Source organism: Phytophthora parasitica (assembly GCF_000247585.1).
Source record: "Phytophthora parasitica INRA-310 unplaced genomic scaffold supercont2.10, whole genome shotgun sequence".
In the NCBI taxonomy this organism is placed as follows: domain Eukaryota; phylum Oomycota; class Peronosporomycetes; order Peronosporales; family Peronosporaceae; genus Phytophthora; species Phytophthora nicotianae.
The window spans coordinates 1,098,867-1,124,187 of record NW_008648996.1 but is presented as its reverse complement, the minus strand read 5'-3'; the positions used below and the strand labels follow the sequence as shown (position 1 = coordinate 1,124,187).

Here is a 25,321-nt window from a genome sequence, read left to right as displayed (position 1 = left end):
TGTCTTCCCAAGGATAATGTTGCCGTAATGTGGTCGTTGAAGTCTCTATAAAGTACGAATGTTTGCCACCTCCTCGTTAAGTACGAATGTACAAGTCGTCAACACTACAGTCTTCCATTCCGAAATGTGGTGGTTCGGCAAATGTGCTGGCTGCATCTGCCGCTTGTCGGACGTGGCACCGACTAGTAACTGGGCAGATCTGCGACCGCTAATGCCTTCTCCTGCGTCTGCTGTGTCTACTCCTGGGTTGGAACCCCGTCCGGGTCTTTACACGGCTCGTCATCGCGTGACGCAGGAACTCGTTGCTCTCAAAGTACTGGACCGTCGCCTGCTACGTCAACGTGCTACTCGCCGCCGTCTCCGACAAGAAGTGCGAGTGTTACAGCTGGCACATGACCACCAAAACTTATTGCAGCTCCACGAGGTGACATCGACGGGTACGCGCGTGGAGCTGGCGTTCGAGTTGGCCAGGGGCGGTGAGGTGTTGGCTAGACTGCACTCCGAACGGGATGTCAGCCGCGTGATAAAGCAGGCCGCGCTGGGATTGCAGTTCCTCCACGAACGAGGTATCGTACATGGAGAAGTGCGTCCTGAACATCTTCTCTTCAGCGATGACGAACCCGACGCGCGGGTGCTTCTTGCTGCTTTTGGGCGGGCGGCACCTTGGCGGTCGCTGACGCTGCGCTGTCGTCCCCGGACTAGAGGATTCCTGTGGGACGATACACACCACATCCGGTTCCTACCGCCGTTTCTACTTAGACGCAGGAATAGAGTCAAACATGAAGATGATAGAGGGCGCCTCGTTACGATCTGGAGAGAGGCGCAGCAGATCGACGTGTGGGCACTCGGTGTCACGCTGTACGTGATGCTGTGCGGCTGCTTCCCGTTCAGTAATGGCAGCCAGCAGGAGAGCAACGTCATAGACATTGAGCGTCGCATGCTGCAGGACAAATTGACATTCCCGGAGGGAGGAGCGCTGCTGAGTCGTGCGGCGAGGGACCTGCTACGTCGACTGCTGGAGAAGAACCCTGCTGCTGCCATGAGTATTGAAGAGGTGGTAGCACACCCATGGCTTAACGGAGGCGTAGCACCTGCTGTCAGCTGGAGTACCGAGATACTGGTGCAGCACGACCTGTTCACTGCGCGGTATGCGGAGGAGGTAGCTGCAGTCGCGTACAGACCGTCCGTATCGGCCAGTTCAGCCGTGAGTGGACTGGACAACCAGAGTGAAGTGGCAAATGCTCCTCCAAGTAGGAATAGTACGCTGACAAGTGATGGTCCCCGTAGTAGTCTTGGTGGAGGTGCTGTGCTAAAACGTGAAACCCTGGAGGAAGAAGCGGGCGAAGAGGAAGCACGTCCGTCTTTTATGTCTACGCACGGCACTCCGCTGCTGTTGGACGAGGAAGTGCAGCAGGAACGCCCCAGTGCAGATTGCTTCATGCGGCTTGCTAGCCTCGAGATGGGGGGCAACAACATGAACACGAACAGCGACGACGAAGACGTCGTAGCCGACCCCGGGACAGGCCGTTCCCAGAGTATCATCCCCGCGAACGGGTATACGACAGAGGCCAATGCTGCTAGTGATGGCAGGAACGTGACCCGCCAAAAATCTCTAGACAAAATGTGGCAGGTGTTGCTGCGTCAGCGTCGCTTCTTCTCGTCCAGGTCGCTAAGTAGCGGCTCAAGCAACGAAAGATCGTGATCAATACCGACGACGTACGAATGTAGTAGACGTATGTGAAGCGGCAGAATGGCCGCTAGAATAAATTTTGTTAGCAGTGCATTGCCTACTGGCTGCGTACATGTACGTCGATATCGCGAGGTGTTACAGCTTGGGCCCAAGAGCTCTCGCTAAAGCATCCAGGTTCGTCGCTGTCGCCGTTTGCAGGTACGCGAGCCGGTTCATGCGCGGCTGAAGCGCGGCCAGCGTGGCTTCAATGTCGGTCTTCAGAGCTCCATCTTCGTCTTGATTCTCTTTCGCCCTGACTCGCATCTCAGGCTTCTTCTCATCCTGCTGCTGGTCCTCGGTCATGACCGCTTGCTCTGCACTCAAGCGAAGCAGCTCATTGTAGTGAAAGTAGATTGACGCCATCGTCGTCACTCATCAACGTTCAAGCTCACGCCGTCCAAAAAGGAAAGTGCAGCACTATCGGTCTTACTCATTTTTAGATCTCTCCACCAGCTAGTTAAACTGGGCTGACGATGCTGCTGAGCCAGCGCTAGTTGTAGACAATCGACGTGGTGGTTCCAGCGCTCGTTGGCGCATGGCGGCCACGCAGTCGTTAATTTTAACGAGTGCTTGGTTCTCTGGACTGTCCCGGTCAGCTCGCAACTCGTCGACGTGCTGGATATGTGCAGGCAGGTCCATTTCCAGCGCACGACGCAGGTCATCAACGATAAAATTGCCCTCCCCGCCCACGGCGCTCAACACATTGTGGAAGTAGCCCAGATCTGCAGCCAACTGCTGAGCCCCCATGTCTGACAGCATCGAGATGGAGCACATCGTACGTAGGAATGCTGCCAGAGTACCGCTAGCCACCGCCGCAGTCCACAAGTCGACGAACTCCGTCGCTGTCGGTGCTGGTTCAGTGGCAGCAGATTTGCCATCCGAGCCGAAAATCCGCTGACACGTCGCGAGCTCCGAGGGTTCCAAGTGTAAGAGCTGACCAAGTCGAGCCCATTCGCTCTGAACGCACACTTCCTGGGCGCCACGTGAGGCCACAAAGGCGTTCTCAAGACTGCTACTCTCTGCAAAAGGCTCGAGCTGAGGAAGCAGCGACAGTAGAAGGTCAGCCACCATTGTAATGTAGTCTTGCGGCAGCATACTGAAGGTTGGTAGATCTCCCAGAGCCGCATCCGGCACTTTGCGCCAATTCTACAATCGAAATGAAGAAGGATTAGCTCCAAGAAATGATAAAAAGACCGCGATAATGACGTACCTCGTTGGCGGGCAGCGTCTCTAGTACCCGTGCAATAGGTAAGAAAACAGTGTCGTACGTGAGGAGCTGCACGTCCTTCGTCCATGAACGCACGGCACGCTGAGCTTCGTCCAGCACCTGCAAAGTTTGCAATGTAAGTCAGAATAACGGAATAGATACAAAAGCCTGATGTACGTACCGTTGCAGATGGATACCGAGATGAAGAGCTATCAAAGCCTGGTGATCCTGTCGACTGGTCCAGTAGTTCCATCTCGAACTGATGGAATTGCGATTGTCGAGTGGGATCCTCATCGTGAAGCCAGGCCTTTGACACTGCTGCCACAAGTTTGGTCGGATCTACAAGGTCAGCTAGCGCGATACTTGTAACCTCGTGGCTCTTCTTACGACGACTGCGCGGCGACAAGGATCCTGCTGTTTCGCCGAAGAACTGAGCAAGTTGCTCACGCATCCGAACGCGCACCCGACCGTCAAGTGCACACAGTTGGCTTTCCATAGTCCCGCAGGCCTTCAGTAGAGCTAACGATGCGTGGAACTGACTCCAATCAGGAGAAGCAACTAGCGATCCACTGGTACTACCTTCCAGTTGTGCTGCAGGCTCAGCTTTGCAGTATTTGCGGATGGCAGGGATTGTCGCGCTTAAAGTCAATGTAAACTGCTGCACAGCCATACCAATTGCTTCCACCGCTTCCGGGAACGCAGAACCACCAGAAAACTCGTAGCACTGCTGCAAACTCTCATCCACAAGCGTCCAGGCTGCCTCCGAAGCTTCCTCAAGACACTGAGAGAAGTCCTCAAGTGGTGCAGTGTCTGCTGCACCCCGTTCTTCTTCATACTCGTCTCCAGTGAGTTCTTGTGAGTTAGTTTTCGCGTTGAAAGCTGGCACAAGACGCAGCAATGCATCTGTAAGGGCCTCACTTGTGAAACGAGCGTACTCTGTGAAGTACAGTCGATACGGCTCGAAGACAACACTTAGAATTTCTCCAGCGCTCGAAGCTGTGTCGTCATTTCCAGCCAACTTCACGTCATATTCTCCTTCCAGTGATCGGAACAACTGCACTAACTGACCAGCAAATGCTCGCGTCGCGTGGAAGCAGAGCAGTAGCCGTCCAAGACGGAAATTCGTGCCAGAAGGCCCGCTGTGCACAAGGCGGTCGCGGAAGGACTTGGTGAGTGGCTCCAGCGTATTGTGGAGCAGCTCGAGCAGCACGTTAATCAGCATATCGGTGCCGAAAAGCTCCCTAGTGTTGCGACTCTCACGCTGTAGCATCCGCAGGACGTCTCCATAGAAGTTTCCCAGCCAACTGGCAAAGAGTTTTTCCTTCTCGTCCTTCTCGTCCACCTCGGTCTGCATCTCGTCGCTGTAGGTGTACCACACACGGTGCACATGTGCAGGTCTCGCTCTGCAGTACTCTTCTCTCACGAGATGAGCTCTGTCCACGCTGCTGAGCACATCAAGACACCAGCGCAGCGGCGCCACGTCGCCTAGATCGTCCTCTCGAAGCTTCGTGGCGAGTCGTGGCTGCATTGCTGCTTCAATCTGCGCGCAGAGTCTCTCCATCGTTTGTTTGCGGTCCCAGGCACCAGGCAGGTCCTTGAGCACGTCCAGACTCGCCTTCATCTCACGCACGCGGTCGGCCAGGTTGTCGGCTATGTCGCTGTCTGCTGTACGGACACTGAGCTTGGCGTTGTCGCCCTTGAGCGCATGAGACAGCAGCGTTGGGTCTTCCACAGCCGCGAAGCAGGCGCGCACGTTACGTCCCCATCTCGCAGCCTCCACTAGCGCCTGTGAGCAGCTCTGTAATCGGCGCTTGGCCTCGTGCAGCGTAACTAGATGACGCAGATCCTTCCCTGAGGCAGCCGAGGACGAGGTGGACACGGAGCCTGAGGCGCAGGCTTCCTGCACAGCATCCAGCCGTCGTGCCAGCGGTGTGGAGGCCTGTTGCAGCCCTTGGAGACGCGTCTGCAACGCGGGAGCCGACAGCGAAACGTGCTGCAATGACGCATGCAGCGTCTGAGCCAGCGTTTGCGAGCGCAAAGCCAGCTGTGGCACCAGCGGCGCCAAGGCCGACGCGTCCCCCGAGCGGGAGGCTAGCGCCTCCTCTACCCACGCGAAGGCGTCGAAGTTCGCGGACGCAGACGCTGCCGACTCGAGTAGCACCGCATCATCTTGCATCGGAGCGGAATTAAATTGTTGCGATTATCGTATTACTTCAGTATTATTTTTTTTTGTTTTTATGAATATTGCGTTATGTAGTGAGTCACTACTAGTGACCCCTTCCAAAACTTGCACTTTTCCTTAACGGACTCGGGGCATTTCCAATGCCAGCGTATCCAACTTGATCTCCTGGTAATTTTTCTTCTCTTACGCTGTCTTCAATTTGCGCTTGGGCATGGGCAGCAGCACACTCGTCTGTGCCTTGTAGTCCTGGTACGCCTTTGTCTCGCCCCAGCGCTCTTCGGCCTGCTTTTCAAGCAGAGGGACCCCCGACACGAACATGAGCAGAAACGTCACAAACGCGGGGCTCACAGCAGCCCAGGTTTTCAGCCCCGTGGTCGGCAGCGTGTGCACGCTAACAAGAAACACACCGACCCACATCATGATCTCTCCACAGTAATTGGGATGGCGGCTGTAGTACCAGAGCCCGCTCTGGATAAATTGGCCCTCCTTGCTTTTATCGCGACGGAATTGCGTCTTTTGATAGTCGGCTGTGACCTCCATCACGTAGCCAACGATCCATAGGAAGACACCAACGACGTCCAGCGGCGACACCCGCAGGTCGTGGACGCCGCGTGTAAGCGTCAGTAGCACGGGAAGCACAGTTAGTAGAACCCAGAGGCCCTGGATACTCCAAACCCCGAGGAACCGCAGCGGATTCACGCGGATGTCTTTAAAGCGTTTGTCCTCGCCGCACTCGCGGATGCGCAGGTACAGGAAGGAGCCGAGACGCAAGCACCAGAGCCACACAAGTACAGTCAGCATCGACTCACGCCAGGAGACGGAACTGCTGCGGTTGTAGGCCAAAAGTGACACCACCGCGTAGGTGACAGAGCCCGTGAGGTCGAAGAAGCGCTCGTCCTGCTTGGGGACGGCGTAGAGCGCCGACAGCCATTGAATACCCACGCACACAGCCGCGTATAGCTGCAGATCTGTGTAGTAAGCCACCAGTGCGGCCAGCGAGACGGCAATCACCGACCCAGCGATATTGCGCAGAAACCCCATGCGAGACATGCGATCAACTCGGAAATGAGACTACCATCGAGTTCTTGACCTATTCAATCATTTCACATCACTAATCGTAGTTTTTGTAAGGATCAGCTTCAAGTCATCGACCACTAAAAAGCAATTCCACAAAGAATGTCATGTCACTCTTCAAAAGTTTGTGTTCTAGAAGTAAGCTCTGGGGAATATGCAGGTCCGTTAGTATTGTGTTGCCTACAATTTTTATCAAGCTTCGTGCTCTACATGTACCACTATACACGGTAATTCGAGCAAAACCATAAGTGATAATGATAACCGCGTGGCAAAGCACAGTAGACTTTAGATTAGAGGGCGCCCTACTAGAAGAACGTCCTGACCTCTCTAGTCGACCTGTGACGGCTGCTTCTCGGAATCTTTCGCCCACTGGTGAAAAACGGATTCGGGAAGCTGTAGGACGGCGTCTCCAGACACAGCGACCGCTGTTCTCTCCAAGCACACAGTCGCCACCTGCTGCCGGTGAACGTCCTCCATTGACGAGTACGCGTACGTCTCCTTATCTCCGTCAAGACGAGCATGTTTCATCGTTTCGCGCAGCTCTTGGGTCTTCTTAACCGATTCCGCGGACATGTGCAAGTTCTTGGTTAAGTTGGCGATTTCTTCGTCGGAATCAGGCCCTTCAGTCTGAAACCCATACGTCTTGCTTTTGTAGAGCTGCTGCTCCTTCGTCGGCTCACTAGTAGTCTCTTCCTCCGCTTCTTCCTCTTCAGTCTTCACCTCAGTCGGTTTTTGACGCGGAATGCTGTTTCCAAAGCGATCAAGCTCCATCTCCTCTTCAATTTCCTCCTCCTCATCGTCGTCATCACTCTCCAGACTAGGCAGATTCATCCGTTGCAAGCGCTCCTCGTGTTCAGTCTGGCAAGCAGCCAAATACGCGTCCTATACTCACAAACAACACATTTTCAATCAGCATCTCCAACGGAAGCAAAAAAAGCAGCCAGTTCCATACCTGGGCCTCCACCACTTCTTCACTGTTACTGCAAGCAGAGTAGGCCTCCAGACAGTCCGCGTTGATCTTGAGGAACTCAGCGCCCCACGAGAATTCGTCCATGAGCTGGATGGCTTCCTGCTTAAGTCCCACAATGTACAGCGTGGCTGCAATCGCTTCGGCACACGAGAGCTTGTGTGGCCGTCCATAGTTCACCGAGTTCGCTGCCACTAGGAACGGCAGCAGGCGGTGCACGCCTGAGCGTAGCTGCTTGTAAGGCAGCTCCTGCACCTTGGCCCAGCTGCAGTCAATCACCGAGATGCCCGTGCCCTCCACGATGGTCCTGTCCGCAGGAGAGACGATGTGCTCACCCGCGGGTGACAGCACGAGTCCACGGAAATGCGCGCCGGGTTTCATGCTCTTAATGTAGCCCAGACGGCAGAGCTTGCGTCCCGTGCAGCGCTTCGAGTCACACTGCTGAAAATCCCACATGCGCAGCGTGACGGGAAACGCGCGACGTCGGAAGCTCGTCTCACTCTCCTCCTCTCCGCGCGCGGGGGCAGCTCCAGCGCCTTTGCCGCGCCCACGATCCTTGCGCGACGGCGGGCCTCGGTCCACTCGCTTCTTGCCCATATTGACAAATGACAACCAAAAATGACCACCAAGAGTTTTTCTGATTCGGAATCAGAATTAGAGTAACCCTTTTTCACATTTTCGGACTTCAAGGATGCTGTTATTGTGGCACGAGGCGCTGGGCTCGGATGACGAGCAGGCAGCGGACGACGAGGTCTACGCACGCGTGTTATATTCCCAGGAGGACTGTGAGGATGACGCGCGGCTGTTGCAGAGTCTCCACCTGGTGCAGGGACTGCTTACGTTCGTACGGATGCTGCGACGCAGAGGCGAGGATGTGAAGACGGAGACGACAGAGTGGACGCCCGAGTGGACGAGTGTGACGCTGTCCAGGAGAAGATTCTTTATCCTGAAGGTGGAGCCGCAGATCTTCATGGCGCTGGTACGAGGGTGACCGGCAATCAGTCAAAGTGGATCGTGGTGGGAAGCGTTAACTGTTTGGTGGCTTGCTCTGTGTCGTTGCTGCTGTAGGGCGTGCAACCGACAGTAGAGATTGTACGATATTGCCATGGATTTTAGCCTTTTGCCGTGTCATTTTGCTAATGCTGTAGACACGATGTGGTAGAGTGACCACAGGAGTGGTTACGAGGCCCTACTTCGAGAGATGTACGACATGTTCCGACTGTTTCATGGGAGTATTGACAGGTGAGTTATCTGCAGTTGATTCAAAACGCTATTGGCATGCAAGCTTCATGGTTGTTGTGGTTGCTTTACATGTAGCAACTTACGCTTGTTACCATCTGGCATTGACGAGACGACTTCGGGGCAGACGACGAAGTACGCTGATGGAATGGATCTCTTGATGGACATCGCTGCGGCGCGTAAACGACTGCGGAAGTTTCGGATTGCGATCGATACGCATACCCAGTCTGTGGATGAAGACCAACAGCACGATGATAACATGATGATGGAGCTACAGGAGAGCAGGTTAGCAGTGGAAGCAGCGCTAGAGACTCTGGTATCACAGTCTCCAGCGTTATTACTGCAGAGAAAATGTGCCAGGTTTTTCCCCACATTACTACAAGCTTTGGATGTTCGCGGATCGAGTGGGCTCTCGGAGCTGCAAGGTCTCGGGTACTTCCCAATGGACCAGCCCACATTCTTAGCTTTGCAAACGTTTATAAATGGTTTCCACACCGAAATGAAGTTCTCCAACGAAAGTACTGGAGCAGAACAAGTGGAGAGCTCTGCGTTATTCTTCAAGGGGAATTTATTGTGGAGTTCTATGGAAACGGCTACGATGCAGTTGCTGTATAAATTCCTTCAACTGCGCGAAGAGCGTGGCATGACTATGATCCGAGGCGACGGAACAGAGCGAGATGAATCGTATCCTGGTCTGAGAGGAACAAATAGTATCGACGCTGAGCTGTGGATGGCCAATGCATACGATGATACATTTCTTCCTGTTTGGTCCAGCAAGCTTTCCTACGCAGAATGCGATGCCGTATTCCAAACAGAAAATGGACCCCCTCATCTGCGCAAGGCTGCCCGATCATTGCACAAGCAGCATCCCGTCTCACTCTCAACATTCCTGTCAGAAGCACAGCCTTCTTCTGGGAGTGGCAATCTGCTGACCCCTTCCTCGACACCACGTGCTGGTGTGGCGGGGGAGTCATCACCGTTTGGCTCTCCTTCACATTCTCCTGCTTCAGCGACTCGATTTGGTGGGCCTCGGAGCAATGGAGCAAGTCCTGCTACTTCCAAGAGCGCGATGAAAGCACGGGCTCGGTCTATTTCGTATCGTAATGCTGGTCTATTGCTGAAAGATGGCCACTTTTCCAAATTTCTTCATGCAAACCCAGAAACTGCATCTGAAAATGCTTCAAGTGAAACAGAAGCGGTATGGAGTCCACACATCTTCCGTTTGGGTGAAGCTTCCCCTGCTTTAACGACCTCAACGACCACAGAGACAATGGCAAGACATCGAGTAGTGGTGTGGCATGAAGCAGATCTCACGATGGTTATCTTACTTCGTCTCAATGGATTGGAAGTGGAGGCATCCAACGCGAAACCAGGCGGATTGAATACCACCACACTCGAGCACTTGAAAGGCTATCTCGAAAGACAGCGGCGGTTCCAGACCCTGGCAGAACTCATCCTTGCGCGCTACAAAGCCACATTCGCTCCTGAGAAAAGGTACGTTATCACTGGCAAAGTTTGTATTCGCAGAGGCTGACTTGTGATTGTTACTCTAGCGCCCCGAGTCTTCATCCGCTTCCTCCGTTCCTGTACATTAACCGTGTCAACCTTGCGTTCCGGATGCAATACGTGCCACGACTTCTGAAGAGCAAGGAGGACGACTTGTTCCCGATTCCTGTCAAGTTGCTGGCACATTATTTTCCGTCATCTATGCTGACGCTAGTCAATGACCTTCACGCGGAGCTGCACAAGTCTGCAAGTGCTGGCAATCGCGAGATCTGCGTTCGCACTCGACATGCCGGCTGGGTGCTCGCCAAGAAGTCGGAGACGTCGCACCGTGAGTTGTATGTCTTCTTCGACAGCAAGATCTCGTCAGTCTACGATCTCTCAGGTGAGTTAACTGTGGCTACACTTGAGCGTTAAACAAGCGACTGACTTGTTACTATCCACGTCACAGATTCGCTTCAGATGCTACTGCACGACCAGTTCGGAAATGTCTTGTTCTAGTTGTGTGCCAAGCACTTCAATGTACACCACTTCAACTTTGTATTATGTGTACCACATTTTTTTCAAACTTGTTTGCGTTCGCTACACACCATTCGCCACCAAGCAGCAACATGGGGAAGATTATCGAGTCGATCCGCAGTGCGTACGCGGCCCGTGCGGACGACGCATCGGCCCGCCCCACGGTGTCCTTCGAGTTCTTCCCCGCCAAGACGAATGCGGGTGTGTTCAACCTATTGACGCGCGTGGAGGAGATGGGGCTGGCGCTGCAGCCGACGTTCGTGACGCTCACGTGGCGTTCGGCTTTCAAGGACGAGGCGCTGTGGCTGCGCATTGGAGCCCACATCCAGAATGAATTCCAGCTCGATGTGCTGCTGCATCTCACGTGCCATCTGCCCACGGAGCAGCTCAAGCGAATCCTCAAGAACGCACGCGCCGCTGGAATCCGCAACATCTTGGCTCTGCGAGGAGACCCTCCCATTGGCGCCGAGCGTTGGTCCCCCGTAGAGGGAGGACTGAGCAACGCTGTGGACCTCATCAAACTCATCCGAGAGGAACACGGAGACTACTTCTGCATCGCCTGTGCGGGTTACGCGGAGGTGCATACCGAGTCGTGGAACCATCCGGACCTGCCTCCGTCCAACGAGGCACGCGCCCTCGACCTGCAGCGACTCAAGGCCAAACAGGATGCAGGCGCCGACTTCATCATCACCCAGTTCTTCTTCGACGTGGACAACATGATCCAGTGGATCTCTGACTGCAAAGACGCAGGGATCACTATCCCTATCCTACCTGGGTACCTGCCGATCCAGAACTACAGTTCCTTCTGCAAGTTCACGAGCTGGTGCAAGACCCGAGTGCCTGAGAAGGTGCTCACAGCTCTGGATGCCATCAAGAACGATGACGCGGCTGTGCGTCGCTACGGTACTCAGTTAGCGGTGGAGACTTGTCGACGTCTGCTGGCTGCCGGCGTGAACTCACTGCATTTCTACACCATGAACTTGGCCACGACCGTGACGCAGGTGCTGGAAGGACTGCAGCTACTACCTGCTCGCAACCAGCGCGAGCTGCCGTGGCAGTCAACACTGCAGCGCTCTACCGTCGAAGGCGAGCAGGTTCGCCCCATCTTCTGGTCCAACCGCCAGGCTAGTTACATCGCCCGTACTGCTGCGTGGGACGAGTTCCCCAACGGACGCTGGGGAGACCGCACGAGTCCTGCGTATGGTGAGCTGTCCGAGTACTATCTCGCCTTCAAACGACCCAAGCTTCAACGTACTGAGCTATGGGGCACGCCGCAGACCGAGGAGGACGTGTGGAACGTGTTCGTTCGCTTCATCGACGGCCACGTGAAGCAGCTCCCGTGGTGTGAACAGGCTCTGTCGCTCGAGAGTGCAGCTATTCGTGAAAACCTGCAGTGGCTCAACTCCAACGGCTTCTTGACGATCAACAGTCAACCGCGTGTGAACGGAGCTCCTTCCAGTGATCCGTCCGTCGGCTGGGGAGGAGACGATGGTGTAGTGTTCCAGAAGGCATACGTGGAGTTCTTCGTGGCCCCTGAGAAGATCGCACACCTCGTCAAGGTCATGCGACGCGACTACCCTCAGCTGTCGTTCCACGCCCTCAATCGTCGGGGCGATGAGCACCGCAATACGCCGCTGCACAGCGTGACGGCCGTCACGTGGGGCGTCTTCCCCGGAATTGAAATCGTTCAACCTACAGTCGTGGATTCCGACTCGTTCGCTGCTTGGAAGGACGAGGCGTTCGAGCTGTGGCAAACGCAGTGGGCGTCGGCCTACCCTGAGGGTTCGTGTTCTCGTGAGGTCATCCAGCACATCTACGACTCCTACTTCCTGGTCAACATCGTCGACAATGACTACGCCAATGGTGAGTTTTATCTGCCGTTATCACGCTCTGTTGAAGCTTGTACTAACCTTGTTATGTTACAGATGACTCGGACATCTTCAGTATCTTCACGCGGATCATCACGGAGGCCATGGACAAGGAAGAGCTGCGTACGCGTGTGCTGGAGCTGGAAGCCAGACGCGAGAAGATGTTCGACACGCTGGCGTCGTTCCAGTCGCTGCAGAAGGACCTCAATGGCGAGCTGCGAGCGGCGCACTCGGAGCTCGCGGGTGTTCGTGGAGAGAACCTCCAGCTGAAGGAAAAAGTCCGTCAACTGGAGGCCCAACTCGCTCTCGCGTCGCTGTAGATACTCATGAATGAAGACCAGACCCCCTCGCCAGCTCTAGGGACCAAATCGCAACAGGACACTGGACGGGAGGCCTCAAGTGGCTGCACCCTCCTGCACCTACTTACCGTGTGCCTCCCCTCCTAAGCAACGGATTCCGATTGACCTTCACTGTGTGCTGGGCTCTGCAAGAACCATAGAGTGAATGAAAGTACAGTTGTGCTTAGAAACTTCTCCTGGCAGCATTCGTCTGCGGTACCGCACTCACTTCTTTGACACGATGTACTGTGACCGCTCTGAATACGCAACATTATCTTTGCATCCACCTCTTACATTTAATACAGCACAAGCAATGCAAAATCTACCAGCTACTGTACTCGCTCCTTGCGATCCAGTCAATGGTTCATTTCCGGTTTGGCGACCTCCCCCCATAGCCAGAAGAGATCAGCAGCATCATGAGCAGCGAACCCGCGCGCGTGCAGACGCGCCTGACGAAGGAGAGCGGCCCCAAGGTGACGGGTGCCGCCAGTGAGAGTAAGATCGGCGGTCCGTTCACTCTGACGCCCAATCCTCCCTTCGTGGCAGCACGTGTGGCCGTGTACGACCGCATTATGGCGGAGCAGAAGAAGCAGCAGGAGGAACTGGCCGCTAAGCAGACGCCCATTAAGATCACGCTCCCCGATGGCGCCGTGAAGGAGGGAGTGGCCTGGCAGACGACGCCGTTGGACGTGGCGCTCGAGATCTCGCAGGGGCTGGCGGACCAGGTCGTCGTGGCTCGCGTCACCTACCGTGGCAAGCCCGAGGACCCTTTCAGCGTCACGGCCGCCGACGTGGACGGCAACGAGGCCAGCGACAAGGCCGGCGAAGCCTGCTGCGGCGCTGTGGCTGACTCGAGCGAGCTCTGGGATGTTTTCCGCCCCCTTATCGGCGACTGCAGACTGGAGCTGCTCAAGTTCGACGACGCGGAAGGCCGCATGGTCTTCTGGCACTCGAGTGCGCACATTCTGGGCGAGAGTCTCGAGACACTTAAGGGCGCGCACCTGACTATTGGCCCCCCTGTCGAGGGAGGCTTCTACTACGACTCATACATGGGCACGGAGACGATCCCCGAGAGCGACCTGAGCGTCATCGAGAAGGCCTGCCAGAAGGTCGTTAAGGACAAGCAGAAATTCGAGCGTATCGTACTGACCAAGGAGGAGGCGCTCGAGATGTTCGCCGACAACGTGTTTAAGACGCAGATCATCTCCACGAAGATCCCGGACGGAGGCAAGACGACGGCTTATCGCTGTGGTCCGCTCATTGATCTGTGTCGTGGCCCGCACGTGCCTCACACGGGCAAGATCAAGGCTCTGGCAGTCACGCGCACGTCGAGCTCGCACTGGCTGGGCAAGACCACGAACGACGCACTCCAGCGTGTGTACGGCATCTCGTTCCCGGACAAGAACAAGATGAAGGAGTGGAAACATTTCCAGGCTGAAGCTGCGAAGCGTGACCACCGTCGTCTCGGTGTGAGCGAGGAGCTCTTCTTCTTCCACTCGCTGAGTCCTGGCAGCGGCTTCTGGCTGCCTCACGGCTCTGCCATCTACTTTAAGCTGCTCAAGTTCATTCGGGAGCAGTACCGTGAACGCGGATACACTGAGATCATCACTCCCAACATCTACAACATGGAACTGTGGAACATCTCGGGTCACGCTCAGCACTACAAGGAGAACATGTTTGTATTCGACGTGGAAGGCCAGGAGTACGCACTTAAGCCCATGAACTGCCCGGCTGCGTCGCTGATGTTCGACTTCCGTCAACGTTCGTACCGTGAGCTTCCCATCCGTCTCGCTGACTGTGGTGTGCTGCACCGTAACGAGCTCAGTGGTGCGCTGACGGGTCTGACGCGTGTGCGTCGCTTCCAGCAGGATGACGCCCACATTTTCTGCCGAGACGACCAGATCAAGAAGGAGGTTCTGGACTTCCTCACCTTCATGAAGTACGTGTACGACGTGTTCGGTATCGAGTTCAACCTGGAGCTGTCGACTCGACCCGAGAAGGCGATGGGCGAGCTGGAGCAATGGGAACGTGCTGAGACGCAACTGGCCCAGGCTCTGGACGAGTTTGTGGGTGCTGGTAAGTGGGTAGTGAACCCGGGAGATGGCGCGTTCTACGGCCCCAAGATCGACATTATGATCACGGACGCGCTCAAGCGTCAGCACCAATGCGCTACGGTGCAGCTCGACTTCCAGCTGCCTATCCGCTTCAACCTCAAGTACCGTACGGATGACGCAGACAACTTCAAGCGCCCGGTGATCATCCACCGCGCTATCTACGGATCGCTGGAGCGATTTGTGGCCGTCTTGGTGGAGCACTACGCCGGCAAGTTCCCGTTCTGGCTATCGCCGCGTCAGATCCTCATTGTCACGGTTGGTGCTGCCTTCGTGGACTACGGTTACGAGGTCAAGGACGCGCTGTTCCGCGCTGGCTTCGACGTGGACATCGACGACTCTGGCAAGACGCTGAACAAGAAGATCCGTGAGGGTCAGATGGCTCACTACAACTTCATCCTGGTGGTGGGTGCGCACGAGAAGGAGACGCGCTCGGTCAACATCCGTACGCGCGACAACAAGGTCCGGGGCACCAAGACGCTCGAGGAGGCCATCGCCATGTTCAAGGACCTGGAGGCCACCAAGGCAGCTGACGAGTAAGCAGAGTGCGTAAAGAGAGGAGTCAGTCGTAGTTTCTTTCTGCGCTAGCGTTTGTTGCATTTGCGATTCGTAGCTAAAGACAGTCATACAGTTTGTGAGCCGCAGTTTGATGTTGACTTCAAGTAGACTTGTTGTCATTGAGCAAGGGGGTGCTTGTTGTACCATTTCTCCAATCTAGCATTCGATGCTCTTGGATCTCGTAGGCGATATAGCCCGTTCATTGGTCATACTTCGACATACGATACTGTACCAAGGTAATCGTGCGATAATTTACTGTCAACCAAGCAACAGCCATTGTTCTTCTCTGTGCCGCTGGGACAGCAACAATAACGCAAGCACTACTGCAAGATGGTTCGAGACTGAAAGAACTTGTTATCCTATGTCACGAGAGCGTACTACCACTTTTAAAGAAAGCGTGATGTTGATTGAAAAAGATCAGATTCGACGATGGAGATGATAGAAAGGCACAATTCATCACCGACAGCAATGAGATGAACAACGCTAATGTCAGAGAAAGTCGAGCAGTGCTTTAGCCTTTACGGCGCTGTTCTACTAATAAAGACTTATTCCAGTAGTCCTTCAGTGCTGTATGTCATGTCCAACAGAATCTAGGCTATAATGCACCACACTACTTCTAAGTATTATATTAGCTAGCACCAGAGCAGAGAGAGAGAGAGAGAGAGTGTCCGAGCACCGCCAACGCTGACGTGTCTACTCGAACTTGGGCACTGCAGTAGTTGAAGGTACTTGATTTATAGCCCACAATGCATCGCGCTTGCACACACTAGTACGACCTGCAATAAGGTTGTCAACTTGGATCGTCAGGGCTCCCCGCTTCAAGTTTCAGTGGCGAAGATTGGGCGAATGCATAATCCGATGTTCCTGCTCTACGCGGGTGATGTCGCGTTTATTTCAGTTTGGACATTGATGCGCTTGGGTGAACAACACTTGTACTGTAGAAGCAACAACACCACAACTACATGAAAAGCTAAGTAGACTCGTCGATATCATGAACATTGTTCATCGAAAAGAGGGGAGCTCATAAAAACATGCAGAAGCTTAAAAAATTATTGACTAGCAAATACGTCGATGGAATTTCGCTCCTCAAGTATCGTACGGTTAGTATGGCCCAAGGACTACACAGTACAAATTCTCCCGCGTGGAAATTCTAAAAGCAAAGTGTATTCCACGGTGAAATGCACTTTGTTTCAGTATCGATACTAAATCCTGCCTTGAAGATCGAGAGCATAAAAGCAGGTTAGAAATCGCGACAATCAGTCATACGTTGACTCCCGTGGACCGTGGACAGGGATTTGCACTAGTCGACACGTTGGTACTTCAATCTAGAGAACGACAGCTTCCCTAGCCGTGCCGAAGTCATTATTCATTTTCCTCGCTTCACGCATCGGAACACCAAGCAACACCAGCACGTCTCAGCGAGGCTAGATTACTCATGAAGGTCTTCTACGCGCCGCTCATCGTTGCTGCGTTCCTCACACAATGCACCGTCTTCGCGGACGAGTGCAGCGATACCACGACAAGTAGTTCGACTACCCAAACATCGTCGCAAACGGCATCCTCGACTACGACTGCAACCACCTCATCGACGACAACGACGTCTGCCGGTAGCGGTGAGAGCCTCGCGGTGGTGGAGCCCGTCATTAGCTGCTCTGAGTTGGCTTCGGTCGATCTCACGTCGATTGGCGGCAGCGGCACCAACATCACGGAGGCAACGGAGACCGAGGTGGATGGTGTGTCGTACTGCTACTTGGAGGGTTATCTGCCTCCCCAAGCCAAGTGGATACTGCGTCTTCCCATCGCCACGTGGACGCAGCGTTATCTACAGGCTGGCTGCGGTGGTTTATGCGGGCCGGAGATGGCTGCGCTGTCGGTCGTTGCAGCGGAAGGCTCGGACCAGTACGAGAATGGGCACTTCGCAATGGGCACCACGGATATGAACGGTGGCACCGACGGTACCTTTGCTCTAAACAAAGAAGCTTTCATCGACTACGCGTATCTAGCTGTTCACAACACAGCGGAGCTGTCCAAGGCCTTAATTAAGAAGTACTATGGCCAGGAGCAGCAGTATGCCTACTTCAATGGATGCTCGGACGGCGGTCGAGAGGCCGTTATGACGGCACTACGCTACCCGAACGACTTCAACGGTATCGTCGCTGGAGCTCCAGCTATGCTGTGGCAGTTCCAGAACAGCTTCCACCACGCCTGGGACGCCGTCAGTAACCTGGATGAAAACGAGCAGCCGATCTTCAATCCGTCGCGTATTCCCATTCTTCATGACGCCGTGATCGCTGCATGTGATACCTTGGACGGCGTCGAGGATGGTCTCTTAACGGACCCTCGCATCTGCAACTTCGATCCCCGCACGCTTCAATGCACGGACGACGCCGATAATTCGACGTGTTTGACCGCCGCGGAAACCCAAGTGGCCGTGGATTTCTATACGGGACCTGTGGACGAGGCCAGTGGGGAGCATTTGACTGTCGGTGAGATGCAGTTTGGATCCGAGACGGCGTGGATCGGAGTGGGTATTCCCGCTACGGACGGTGGCAGCGTAGCAAGCGAGTCCATGGCTTTGGCAACGCTTCGCTATCTCGTCTTTGAGAATGCTCCAGGTGCGAACTACACGCTCGCTGACTTCGTCTTCGCCAACTCGACCATTGATCTGCTACAACCGCACCATCCGTTCCTGGATTCTGTGAGTCCCGATCTCTCGCCCTTCCACGAGGCCGGCGGCAAACTCATTCTCTGGCACGGTTGGGCCGACCAACACATTTCGCCGCGCACGACCATCCAGTACCACGAGAAGTTGATCGAAAATATGGGTGCTGATGCTGTGGAAGACTTCAACCGCTTGTACATTTTCCCAGGTGTGTGGCACTGTGGAGAGGGCGAAGGCATGGCGTCGTTCGACTTGTTGACCCCAATGTTGGACTGGGTGGAGTCCGGTTCGGCTCCCCATGAAATCATGACATCGACGGAGGCGGATGCCTCGGAGTCAGGATCGTCCAGCACGGTTTACCGCACGCGTCCAGCGTATCCGTACCCGTCTGTGGCAAAGTACACTGGTTCTGGTGACGTGAACGACGCTGCGAATTGGGAGGAGGGCGACGCGCTGTACTCGAACTTGACGGCCTACTGGTTGGGCGTGGACTTCTTCGACGTCTTTACGCCAACCATGGAGCCGTAAGACAGGTGACTGTCGAGCTGAGAACAGGTAGACTCACGAGCTATCATCACTGGTTTGCATTGCCATGAATACAATAAGTGGAACGAGCATTTTGAGGTATATGTAAACTGAAGAGGGATAACTAATCCTGAGCTTGACAGTTTCCTGTATAATTGCTATTTCCGTTCGCTAATAGCTCCATCTAAGCGTGGACAGTGTCCACTGGACACCCGCGCGTTGCAGAGCCGATGGTGTCTCCGTTGCATCCAGTCCTGGCTGGACCAGGGCTTAGCGTACCTCGTTCATTCGGTCGACGACACAACGTAGTAAAGGTTTGTATCACGAAGTTCATGGACGTCTGGTTTTCTCTGCAGCTCAGTCACTATGGTGGAAAATACTCTGTGGAGAGGTTGCTGGCGTTTGAGGACTATATGGAACGTACTCCATTTTCCAGGGTGATGTTAATTACTATCGGTACACCCGTGCCAATTGTCGCGTTAGTTTTCTGCCAGGAGAGCGTTCCTCTTCAGGATCCAACGGATGGATGGAGCGTCAACTATGGTTTTTGGGTTCGCGTCGCCGTTCAGGGAGGGGTAATTGCCTGCTCGTCCGCCATTCACGTTGGACATTTCGTTGAAGGTGCGGTACTTTCATCACGACAACTCACATTATTTACTCTCTGTATAGCTGTTGTATATACTAGTCTCGCGCTGACTATTGCAGCGACCTGGAAATTCCCAATTCCATTCATGCACATGATACTGGCGATGGGGATGCCATTTTTTCTTGTTGGATTGTTTCGATCCGTAGTAGGAAGCAGCACTTTTCGTCAAGTTTCTTCGCACACAATTCAACTCCGGCAGCTTGGAAAAATGTTTGCTGTACAACTTTTAATGATCGCAATCTACCCCGCGCATCAGATGCTCTTCTACGCTGTCACCAATACGTCTTTTGAACTACCAGCAATTCTGATGCTATCCGTGGTTAAATTGGTGATGAAAAACTTGTTGGCGTCCACTGTTTTGCATATGGAAGACATTGTTCCGGAGGAAGTTATCTTCAATGTCGACTTTTTCCACGCCATCTACCTTGTAACATGCATGCAAGGCGCTTCTTCGCCTAATACGGTGATCGCCATCATGGCTGTAGATGTTGCTGATACGATCATTGAGCTTCGTGAGCTATACCAACGGACTCGTAGTATACTGAATCGATTTTCCCCTGAACGTGGAGTTAAAGACTGTCATTACGACCTACTTGTGTCTATCCGTTCGTGGATTCATCAAGCAAACTTGAAAAAGTTACGTAATGGCAATTTCCAGACACTTTCGTGCATTTCTCACCGAGTATCACTCGACAGTAGAGCGCTACTTGAAAAGTTACAGACATTTTCACTCAATTCAGCGGTCTGCTCGGACGGTGCAGTCCCAGTTAAAGTGGCAGGTACGGTAACTGTAGCTCGTGCTGTATGCAGGGCGAGTCTGTGGAGATGCTGCCCAGGAGGCAGTACTCCAGTCCAGCCGATTAAATCTATACTAGTACCTGTTAAAACGCGGTCGTCACTTCAACATCAAGGAAGCTTTCATCGTCGCATGCAGCAGAACTTCAACACGCTATCGGAGCCTCTCGAGCTATTGTTTACGTCCGAGTGCCTCGTCCTGACGGAATATCTGGAGACGATCATCCCGATCATGTACGGGTGCGGAATCTTAGTGATGGTGAATCTCCCCAGTGCTAAATACCACTCCGAGATGCAAGGGATCACGCTTGAGAATGTCGGCGGCAAAGTACTGGGAATTTTTGCGTATGGACTCCTGGAGTTGATATCATTCGTGGCGCTGGCCGTCATTATGAGACGCAACTGCGGTATCCGAGCGCTTTACCAACTTGCATTCGTGCTGGAGACACAGATGCCCTTGGTGCAAGCGAAATTCGTGCTTTGGGTGATCATGGTGCTGGCGTGTCGAGTCACTCACTTCGGTACGCAAATGATTGTCATGCTCGCTAATGATGAGTTCTTAACGTATTTATTTGTTGCAGGTGTCGATTTCCATTTATCTTGATAACTATCCCCATCTCGAAGGTAAGACAATGGCAGCCCCACAAATCCAGTGGGGCCGTTCCGCCCTTGATGCTGCTCATCGGCTCGCTCACTGTATCAAAGTTCAAATCTTCTCGATGAATGTGGCCGTCGTATACCTAGTCGCCTTCTTGGCAGCTCCAAAGGTACGACAACGGATACCTGCAGAAGACGAATGCAAGAATTGCCGACGAAAAGGAATGAACTCATCCAGGTCGGACAATGATTACCCCATGTGATCGGTAGTAGTCGCCCGATTTTTTTGTGCTAGCATTGATAATGTCACAATAGTAGTAATATCTTACGATAACATGTCACTACTAATACTACTATCTACTGCTGTAGCAATTGTTTTGACAAGATTAGTGCTTTATCACCACACAAGATCTCGTGTATCCAGCCCCCAACTTGCTGCTCGAGCTCGCCTCCATCGCAATTCAAAGTCAACTGATGAAGTGCACGAACTTGACTGTTGTCAAGGAAAGACATTATCTGCTATTAGTAATAGTATCTGTCTTCAACTGGGGGATATGATATTGGTAAAAAATAGTATGCCCAACATTTAGATATCATTATCGGTATTACTACTACACTAACCAAAAATGTACTACCGATCGCAGCAAGAAGAAAGCACCCAAAAGTCTCATCATCATGTCTCGTCACTCATTATTCCGGGGGTACGACAAGGCTATAAAGCACCCACAGCCATTGTCTTCATCCTGTTCATCCGAGCAAAAACCACCACATAATTCGTTGTCATTTTTCAATTTGCGGCGTCCTGTGTACCAGCCTCTTCACCCTTTCGACCAACACTCCAACAACTTCAACTTGTAAATGGCTCCCGCCGTTCCGCCAGTCGCCACCACCAGCAACGGGGCACCTCTGCCACCCACGGGCCTCACTGCGTCCGCTACTGCAGGGCCTCGAGGCCCCATCGTGCTACAAGACTTCGCTCTGATCGACCACTTGGCGCACTTCGACCGTGAACGAATCCCCGAGCGTGTGGTGCACGCCAAGGGAGCTGGAGCTTTCGGCTTCTTCGAAGTCACGCACGATACGGCCACCAAATACACGATCGCCAAACTCTTTTCGTCGGTGGGCAAGCGAACGCCCGTGGCAATTCGCTTCTCGACTGTTGGAGGAGAACAGGGCAGTGCAGACACTGTACGTGACCCTCGTGGCTTCGCTATCAAGTTCTACACCGAGGAGGGCAACTGGGACCTCGTGGGCAACAACACGCCGATCTTCTTCATCCGCGACCCGATCCTGTTCCCAAGCTTCATCCACACACAGAAGCGTCTGCCCAATACGCACCTTAAAGACGATAACATGATGTGGGACTTCTTCTCGCTGCGTCCGGAGACGCTCCACCAACAGACGTTCCTCTTCTCCGACCGCGGCATTCCTGACGGCTACCGCCACATGAACGGCTACGGAAGCCACACATTTGCCAACGTGAACGCTCAAGGTGAGGTGACGTACGTCAAATATCACTTCAAGACTGACCAGGGGATCCGCAATCTGCCGGTTGACGAAGCTGCGGATCTCGCGAGTTCTGACCCGGACTACGCCATCCGTGATCTGTATAATGCCATCGAGCGCCAGGACTTCCCCACCTGGACGCTCTACATCCAGACCATGACACCCGAACAGGCAAAGGCCGAGAGTGTAAACCCGTTCGACGTCACCAAGATCTGGCCGCATAGTTCGTATCCACTACAGGAGGTTGGACGCCTCGTACTCAATCGCAACCCGAAGAATTATTTCGCGGAGGTGGAACAACTCGCGTTTTCGCCGTCACACATGGTGCCAGGCATTGAACCATCGCCCGACAAGATGCTACAGGGACGTCTATTCTCCTACCCGGACACGCAACGTCACCGACTTGGCCCCAACTACCAACAGATTCCGGTTAACAAACCGCTCGTCGAGACTCGCACGTACCAGCGCGATGGGTTCATGACAGTCGATGGCAACATGAACGACGCACCAAACTATTTCCCAAATAGCGTGGGTGGTCCGACGGAAACAGCCTCGCTGCGTTATCACTCGTACCAGGGAGATCACTCGGTGGTGGACAAGTTCTCGACAGCGGACGACGATAATTTCTCTCAAGTCGGCGATTTCTACCGCAAAACATTGGATGCTGCGGCACGCGAACGTCTTACGAACAACATTGCTGGGTCGTTGGTGAATGCATCTAAGCCCGTTCAAGCTCGAGCCGTGGCCAACTTCTTCAAGGCAGACCCTGACTACGGACAACGGGTGCAAGACAAACTCGACGAGATCGAGAAAGCCAAGTCGGCCCAGCAGAAATCGAAGGAACGTGCGACTGAACCGCTCAATCCGCCGCGCAAAACTTTCAAGGTGGTGACAGCTTAGGTGCACGTATTGACAAGTAGCTAGTGAGGAAGTGACTATTGTTGCATGAGGTGATACGTTCGTTTGCAGGGCTCTACTAAGTTCTGGCATAGTGGAAGAAAGCACACTGACCAAAATCCGAGCTTTGCACTTTCCAATTCTCTGGATTTTATATCCAGATCCGAGCAACGTACAAATGCGCCCATAATTAAATCCCCTTTGAATCGGATCAGGTACAAGCTGAACTTGCATTAAAAAAACTCTTTGCTTATATATATTGTAGATATTTATAAAATTTATGCGTGTTGACCAATTCAGGTCTAGGGTTCGTTCAAGCAATACCTATTACAGGTAGTACTGTAGATATTAAAATAAAATCTGCTATCGGGCTCATTCGAGCAACATGCAATAAAAGTTACATTGTGGAAAACCGCGTGGAATCTTGTCGAGAATTTTACGCTCTTCCAGCGAAATTTCAATCCTTTTTTCGAGTTTTATCGTGAAAAGATCGCCAAATTCTCTCTGCGGCGATGAATGTCTTCATTTTGCAATGTGATAGCCCAAGCATTAGTTTTAGCAACGGACGTAATAAGCTACATATTGGTTCGACAGCAACAATTAACCAACTAGCTTGGTGGATAGTTCTCGAGCAGAAAGAGTGCGAGCAAATACATATTAACTGAGATTTACTTCATCTTCCTACGTCGATGCATCCATTCTTATAAACTCCTTGAAATAGAAAAGCGCCAATAAAATCCAGAGCTTCTCCGCCCGCCAGCACGGCTTTGTATCGAAAGAAGACTCATACAAGTCGTACTGTGATCCGCAGGTGCCGAATGACCTGAAGATTAATTCCCGGACATCCCAGACCAGTCGGGCGGCAACATTGATGTAATTTTCCTTATGGATGAATATAAACACTTTTCCGACCATACTAAGATTTTGTATTGTGCCAATTTCGTTATAATCAGCCAATCAGAATATTGTATTTAATTTTAACCAATCATATTACTTGACAATGATTAATTCAGCCAATTGCAATATTGAGGGTTAGGTAGGCCCTCTATTCCGACGTATCGAGTCGGAAACCAAGGAGAAATATATGTATGTCCTTACGAAGTTCTAGATACTTGCATATCATTTGCATATTTGCATCCTTTCCGACCATTATGGGCCTGGACGAGCTCAAGCCTGGAAACACCAAGCGTGCTCAAGCTACGGCCATCAAGGCCTTCAAAACATTTGTAAAGGCCGAAAATGTTGATTTTGACTATGCCAAGCGATGCATTGAAAAAGATGACACCGGTAAGTGTTTGGTATCTGTATTAGATAAGTTTGGTATGTATCTTGCTTTTAATGAGGGTAGGAAGGGTAAGCCACTGTCTCGTAATACATCGATGCAGTACTATCGACAGAGCAAAATGTGGTTTTTTGAAGTTTCCCTGCGCAACGACATATTGTGGAAGCAAAGTTGTTAAGTATGGGGAAGGCACTCGAGAGCTATTGTATGAAAAGAGATGGTAAAGTCGTTAACAAAGCGCCTCCGTGCTGAAAGAGTGACTTAAAAAAGATGATACTGTTTTGTATCAAAATGCATGTTCTCCAAGTGACTACCAAGACGCAGCTTTGCTATGCATGCTCTGGTAACTATTTGGGCTTCAGACCTGACTCTCGTCCGTAAGCAGAATCTCTCTGTTGACGCAGCCGAGGTATTCTTCGTTCGCTTCATCCGCTTGAAGACCTCTGAAGAACAGGGGCTGTCGCTCTTCCCAGACCCCGACTTCGTTACCTGTCCATTGCACGCGATTGCAGTGGCAGTGGCCACGAGGTTGCACCATCCGTCGCCTTGATCGACAACGTGCCAGAGCTCCCTGCAGAAGCGGCCGTCACGCTGTCGCCTGCCATGCCGCTGCTTGAGGTTCTGAACCATCCCGCGGACTTTACAGCACTTGAAGATTCCATCCGCTGTTGCCTCCACCGCACAGCCTCTGCTGCTCCAGCATCTGCCGCCGCCGTGCCGTCGACCTACACCCACGTCAACCGCCTTCTTGACCGCGTTGCACGCCCCGCTGGAGTGACGGATGCTCTGACGTCGCACTCATACGGGCTCAGCACGTGAACGGCTGCGATGGTTTAATGCAGCGCTGGATCTTCAAACGTGGCGCTTGGAACATGAGCACGACGAACAAAGGGTTTAACAATATCTTTAACACAAGTCGAGAAGATCACAAGGTTAGCATGGCTCTCAGCGGATATGACACACAAACCGAGGTCAAAGCGCTGGATTTGAAGCCATTTGATGCCGAGACACGATCGAAGATTACTGGATTCCAGCGCCTGCTGTTCACAGCTTGCTACAAGATGGAAAACGCCGCGTACAATCTCAGTCAGCACGTTCTCGATGTCCTCACAGCGT

The 25,321-nt window shown here is 53.1% G+C and overlaps 11 protein-coding genes across 16 annotated transcripts; 7 read left to right on the top strand and 4 right to left on the bottom strand.

Moving 5' to 3' along the window:
- Positions 1-124: 124 nt before the first annotated feature.
- On the top strand, positions 125-1,794 carry PPTG_06876 (serine/threonine protein kinase; the record flags this gene model as incomplete). Its single annotated transcript, XM_008900924.1, has 1 exon — positions 125-1,794. One exon carries the CDS (start codon positions 125-127, stop codon positions 1,700-1,702), a length of 1,578 nt encoding a protein of 525 aa, XP_008899172.1. The 3' UTR covers positions 1,703-1,794.
- Positions 1,788-2,092, bottom strand: PPTG_06875 (hypothetical protein; the record flags this gene model as incomplete). The annotated part of the gene is made up of 2 exons (XM_008900923.1): positions 1,788-1,851; positions 1,893-2,092. 2 exons carry the CDS (start codon positions 2,090-2,092, stop codon positions 1,788-1,790), a joined length of 264 nt encoding a protein of 87 aa, XP_008899171.1.
- A 90-nt stretch (positions 2,093-2,182) lies between these two features.
- On the bottom strand, positions 2,183-5,112 carry PPTG_06874 (hypothetical protein; the record flags this gene model as incomplete). The annotated part of the gene is made up of 3 exons (XM_008900922.1): positions 2,183-2,875; positions 2,940-3,056; positions 3,118-5,112. The coding sequence occupies 3 exons, from the start codon at positions 5,110-5,112 to the stop codon at positions 2,183-2,185; spliced, it is 2,805 nt and encodes a 934-aa protein (XP_008899170.1).
- A 189-nt stretch (positions 5,113-5,301) lies between these two features.
- PPTG_06873 (hypothetical protein) lies at positions 5,302-6,159 on the bottom strand (the record flags this gene model as incomplete). The annotated part of the gene is made up of 1 exon (XM_008900921.1): positions 5,302-6,159. One exon carries the CDS (start codon positions 6,157-6,159, stop codon positions 5,302-5,304), a length of 858 nt encoding a protein of 285 aa, XP_008899169.1.
- A 179-nt stretch (positions 6,160-6,338) lies between these two features.
- Positions 6,339-7,792, bottom strand: PPTG_06872 (hypothetical protein). The gene is made up of 2 exons (XM_008900920.1): positions 7,145-7,792; positions 6,339-7,074 (listed from the first exon to the last, which is right to left on the bottom strand). Exons 1-2 carry the CDS (start codon positions 7,754-7,756, stop codon positions 6,520-6,522), a joined length of 1,167 nt encoding a protein of 388 aa, XP_008899168.1. The 5' UTR covers positions 7,757-7,792; the 3' UTR covers positions 6,339-6,519.
- PPTG_06871 (hypothetical protein) lies at positions 7,780-10,458 on the top strand. Of its 6 annotated transcripts, XM_008900914.1 has the most exons (6): positions 7,780-8,138; positions 8,228-8,251; positions 8,322-8,401; positions 8,477-9,892; positions 9,952-10,286; positions 10,353-10,458. In XM_008900914.1, the coding sequence occupies exons 1-6, from the start codon at positions 7,851-7,853 to the stop codon at positions 10,400-10,402; spliced, it is 2,193 nt and encodes a 730-aa protein (XP_008899162.1). In that variant the 5' UTR covers positions 7,780-7,850; the 3' UTR covers positions 10,403-10,458. The 6 variants fall into 6 exon arrangements, with proteins under 6 accessions (XP_008899162.1, XP_008899165.1, XP_008899164.1 ...); XM_008900917.1 differs by having other exon boundaries at positions 8,228-8,401; XM_008900916.1 differs by having other exon boundaries at positions 7,780-8,251.
- Positions 10,459-10,478: 20 nt separating this feature from the next.
- Positions 10,479-12,961, top strand: PPTG_06870 (methylenetetrahydrofolate reductase). The gene is made up of 2 exons (XM_008900913.1): positions 10,479-12,283; positions 12,346-12,961. Exons 1-2 carry the CDS (start codon positions 10,513-10,515, stop codon positions 12,606-12,608), a joined length of 2,034 nt encoding a protein of 677 aa, XP_008899161.1. The 5' UTR covers positions 10,479-10,512; the 3' UTR covers positions 12,609-12,961.
- PPTG_06869 (threonine-tRNA ligase) lies at positions 12,951-15,420 on the top strand. Its single transcript, XM_008900912.1, has one exon. The coding sequence runs from the start codon at positions 13,043-13,045 to the stop codon at positions 15,275-15,277; it is 2,235 nt and encodes a 744-aa protein (XP_008899160.1). The 5' UTR covers positions 12,951-13,042; the 3' UTR covers positions 15,278-15,420.
- Positions 15,421-16,730: 1,310 nt separating this feature from the next.
- Positions 16,731-18,573, top strand: PPTG_06868 (hypothetical protein; the record flags this gene model as incomplete). Its single annotated transcript, XM_008900911.1, has 1 exon — positions 16,731-18,573. The coding sequence occupies one exon, from the start codon at positions 16,731-16,733 to the stop codon at positions 18,483-18,485; it is 1,755 nt and encodes a 584-aa protein (XP_008899159.1). The 3' UTR covers positions 18,486-18,573.
- A 763-nt stretch (positions 18,574-19,336) lies between these two features.
- Positions 19,337-20,726, top strand: PPTG_06867 (hypothetical protein; the record flags this gene model as incomplete). Its single annotated transcript, XM_008900910.1, has 1 exon — positions 19,337-20,726. One exon carries the CDS (start codon positions 19,337-19,339, stop codon positions 20,525-20,527), a length of 1,191 nt encoding a protein of 396 aa, XP_008899158.1. The 3' UTR covers positions 20,528-20,726.
- Positions 20,727-21,283: 557 nt separating this feature from the next.
- Positions 21,284-23,182, top strand: PPTG_06866 (hypothetical protein). The gene has a single exon (XM_008900909.1). The coding sequence runs from the start codon at positions 21,379-21,381 to the stop codon at positions 22,924-22,926; it is 1,548 nt and encodes a 515-aa protein (XP_008899157.1). The 5' UTR covers positions 21,284-21,378; the 3' UTR covers positions 22,927-23,182.
- Positions 23,183-25,321: the final 2,139 nt, after the last annotated feature.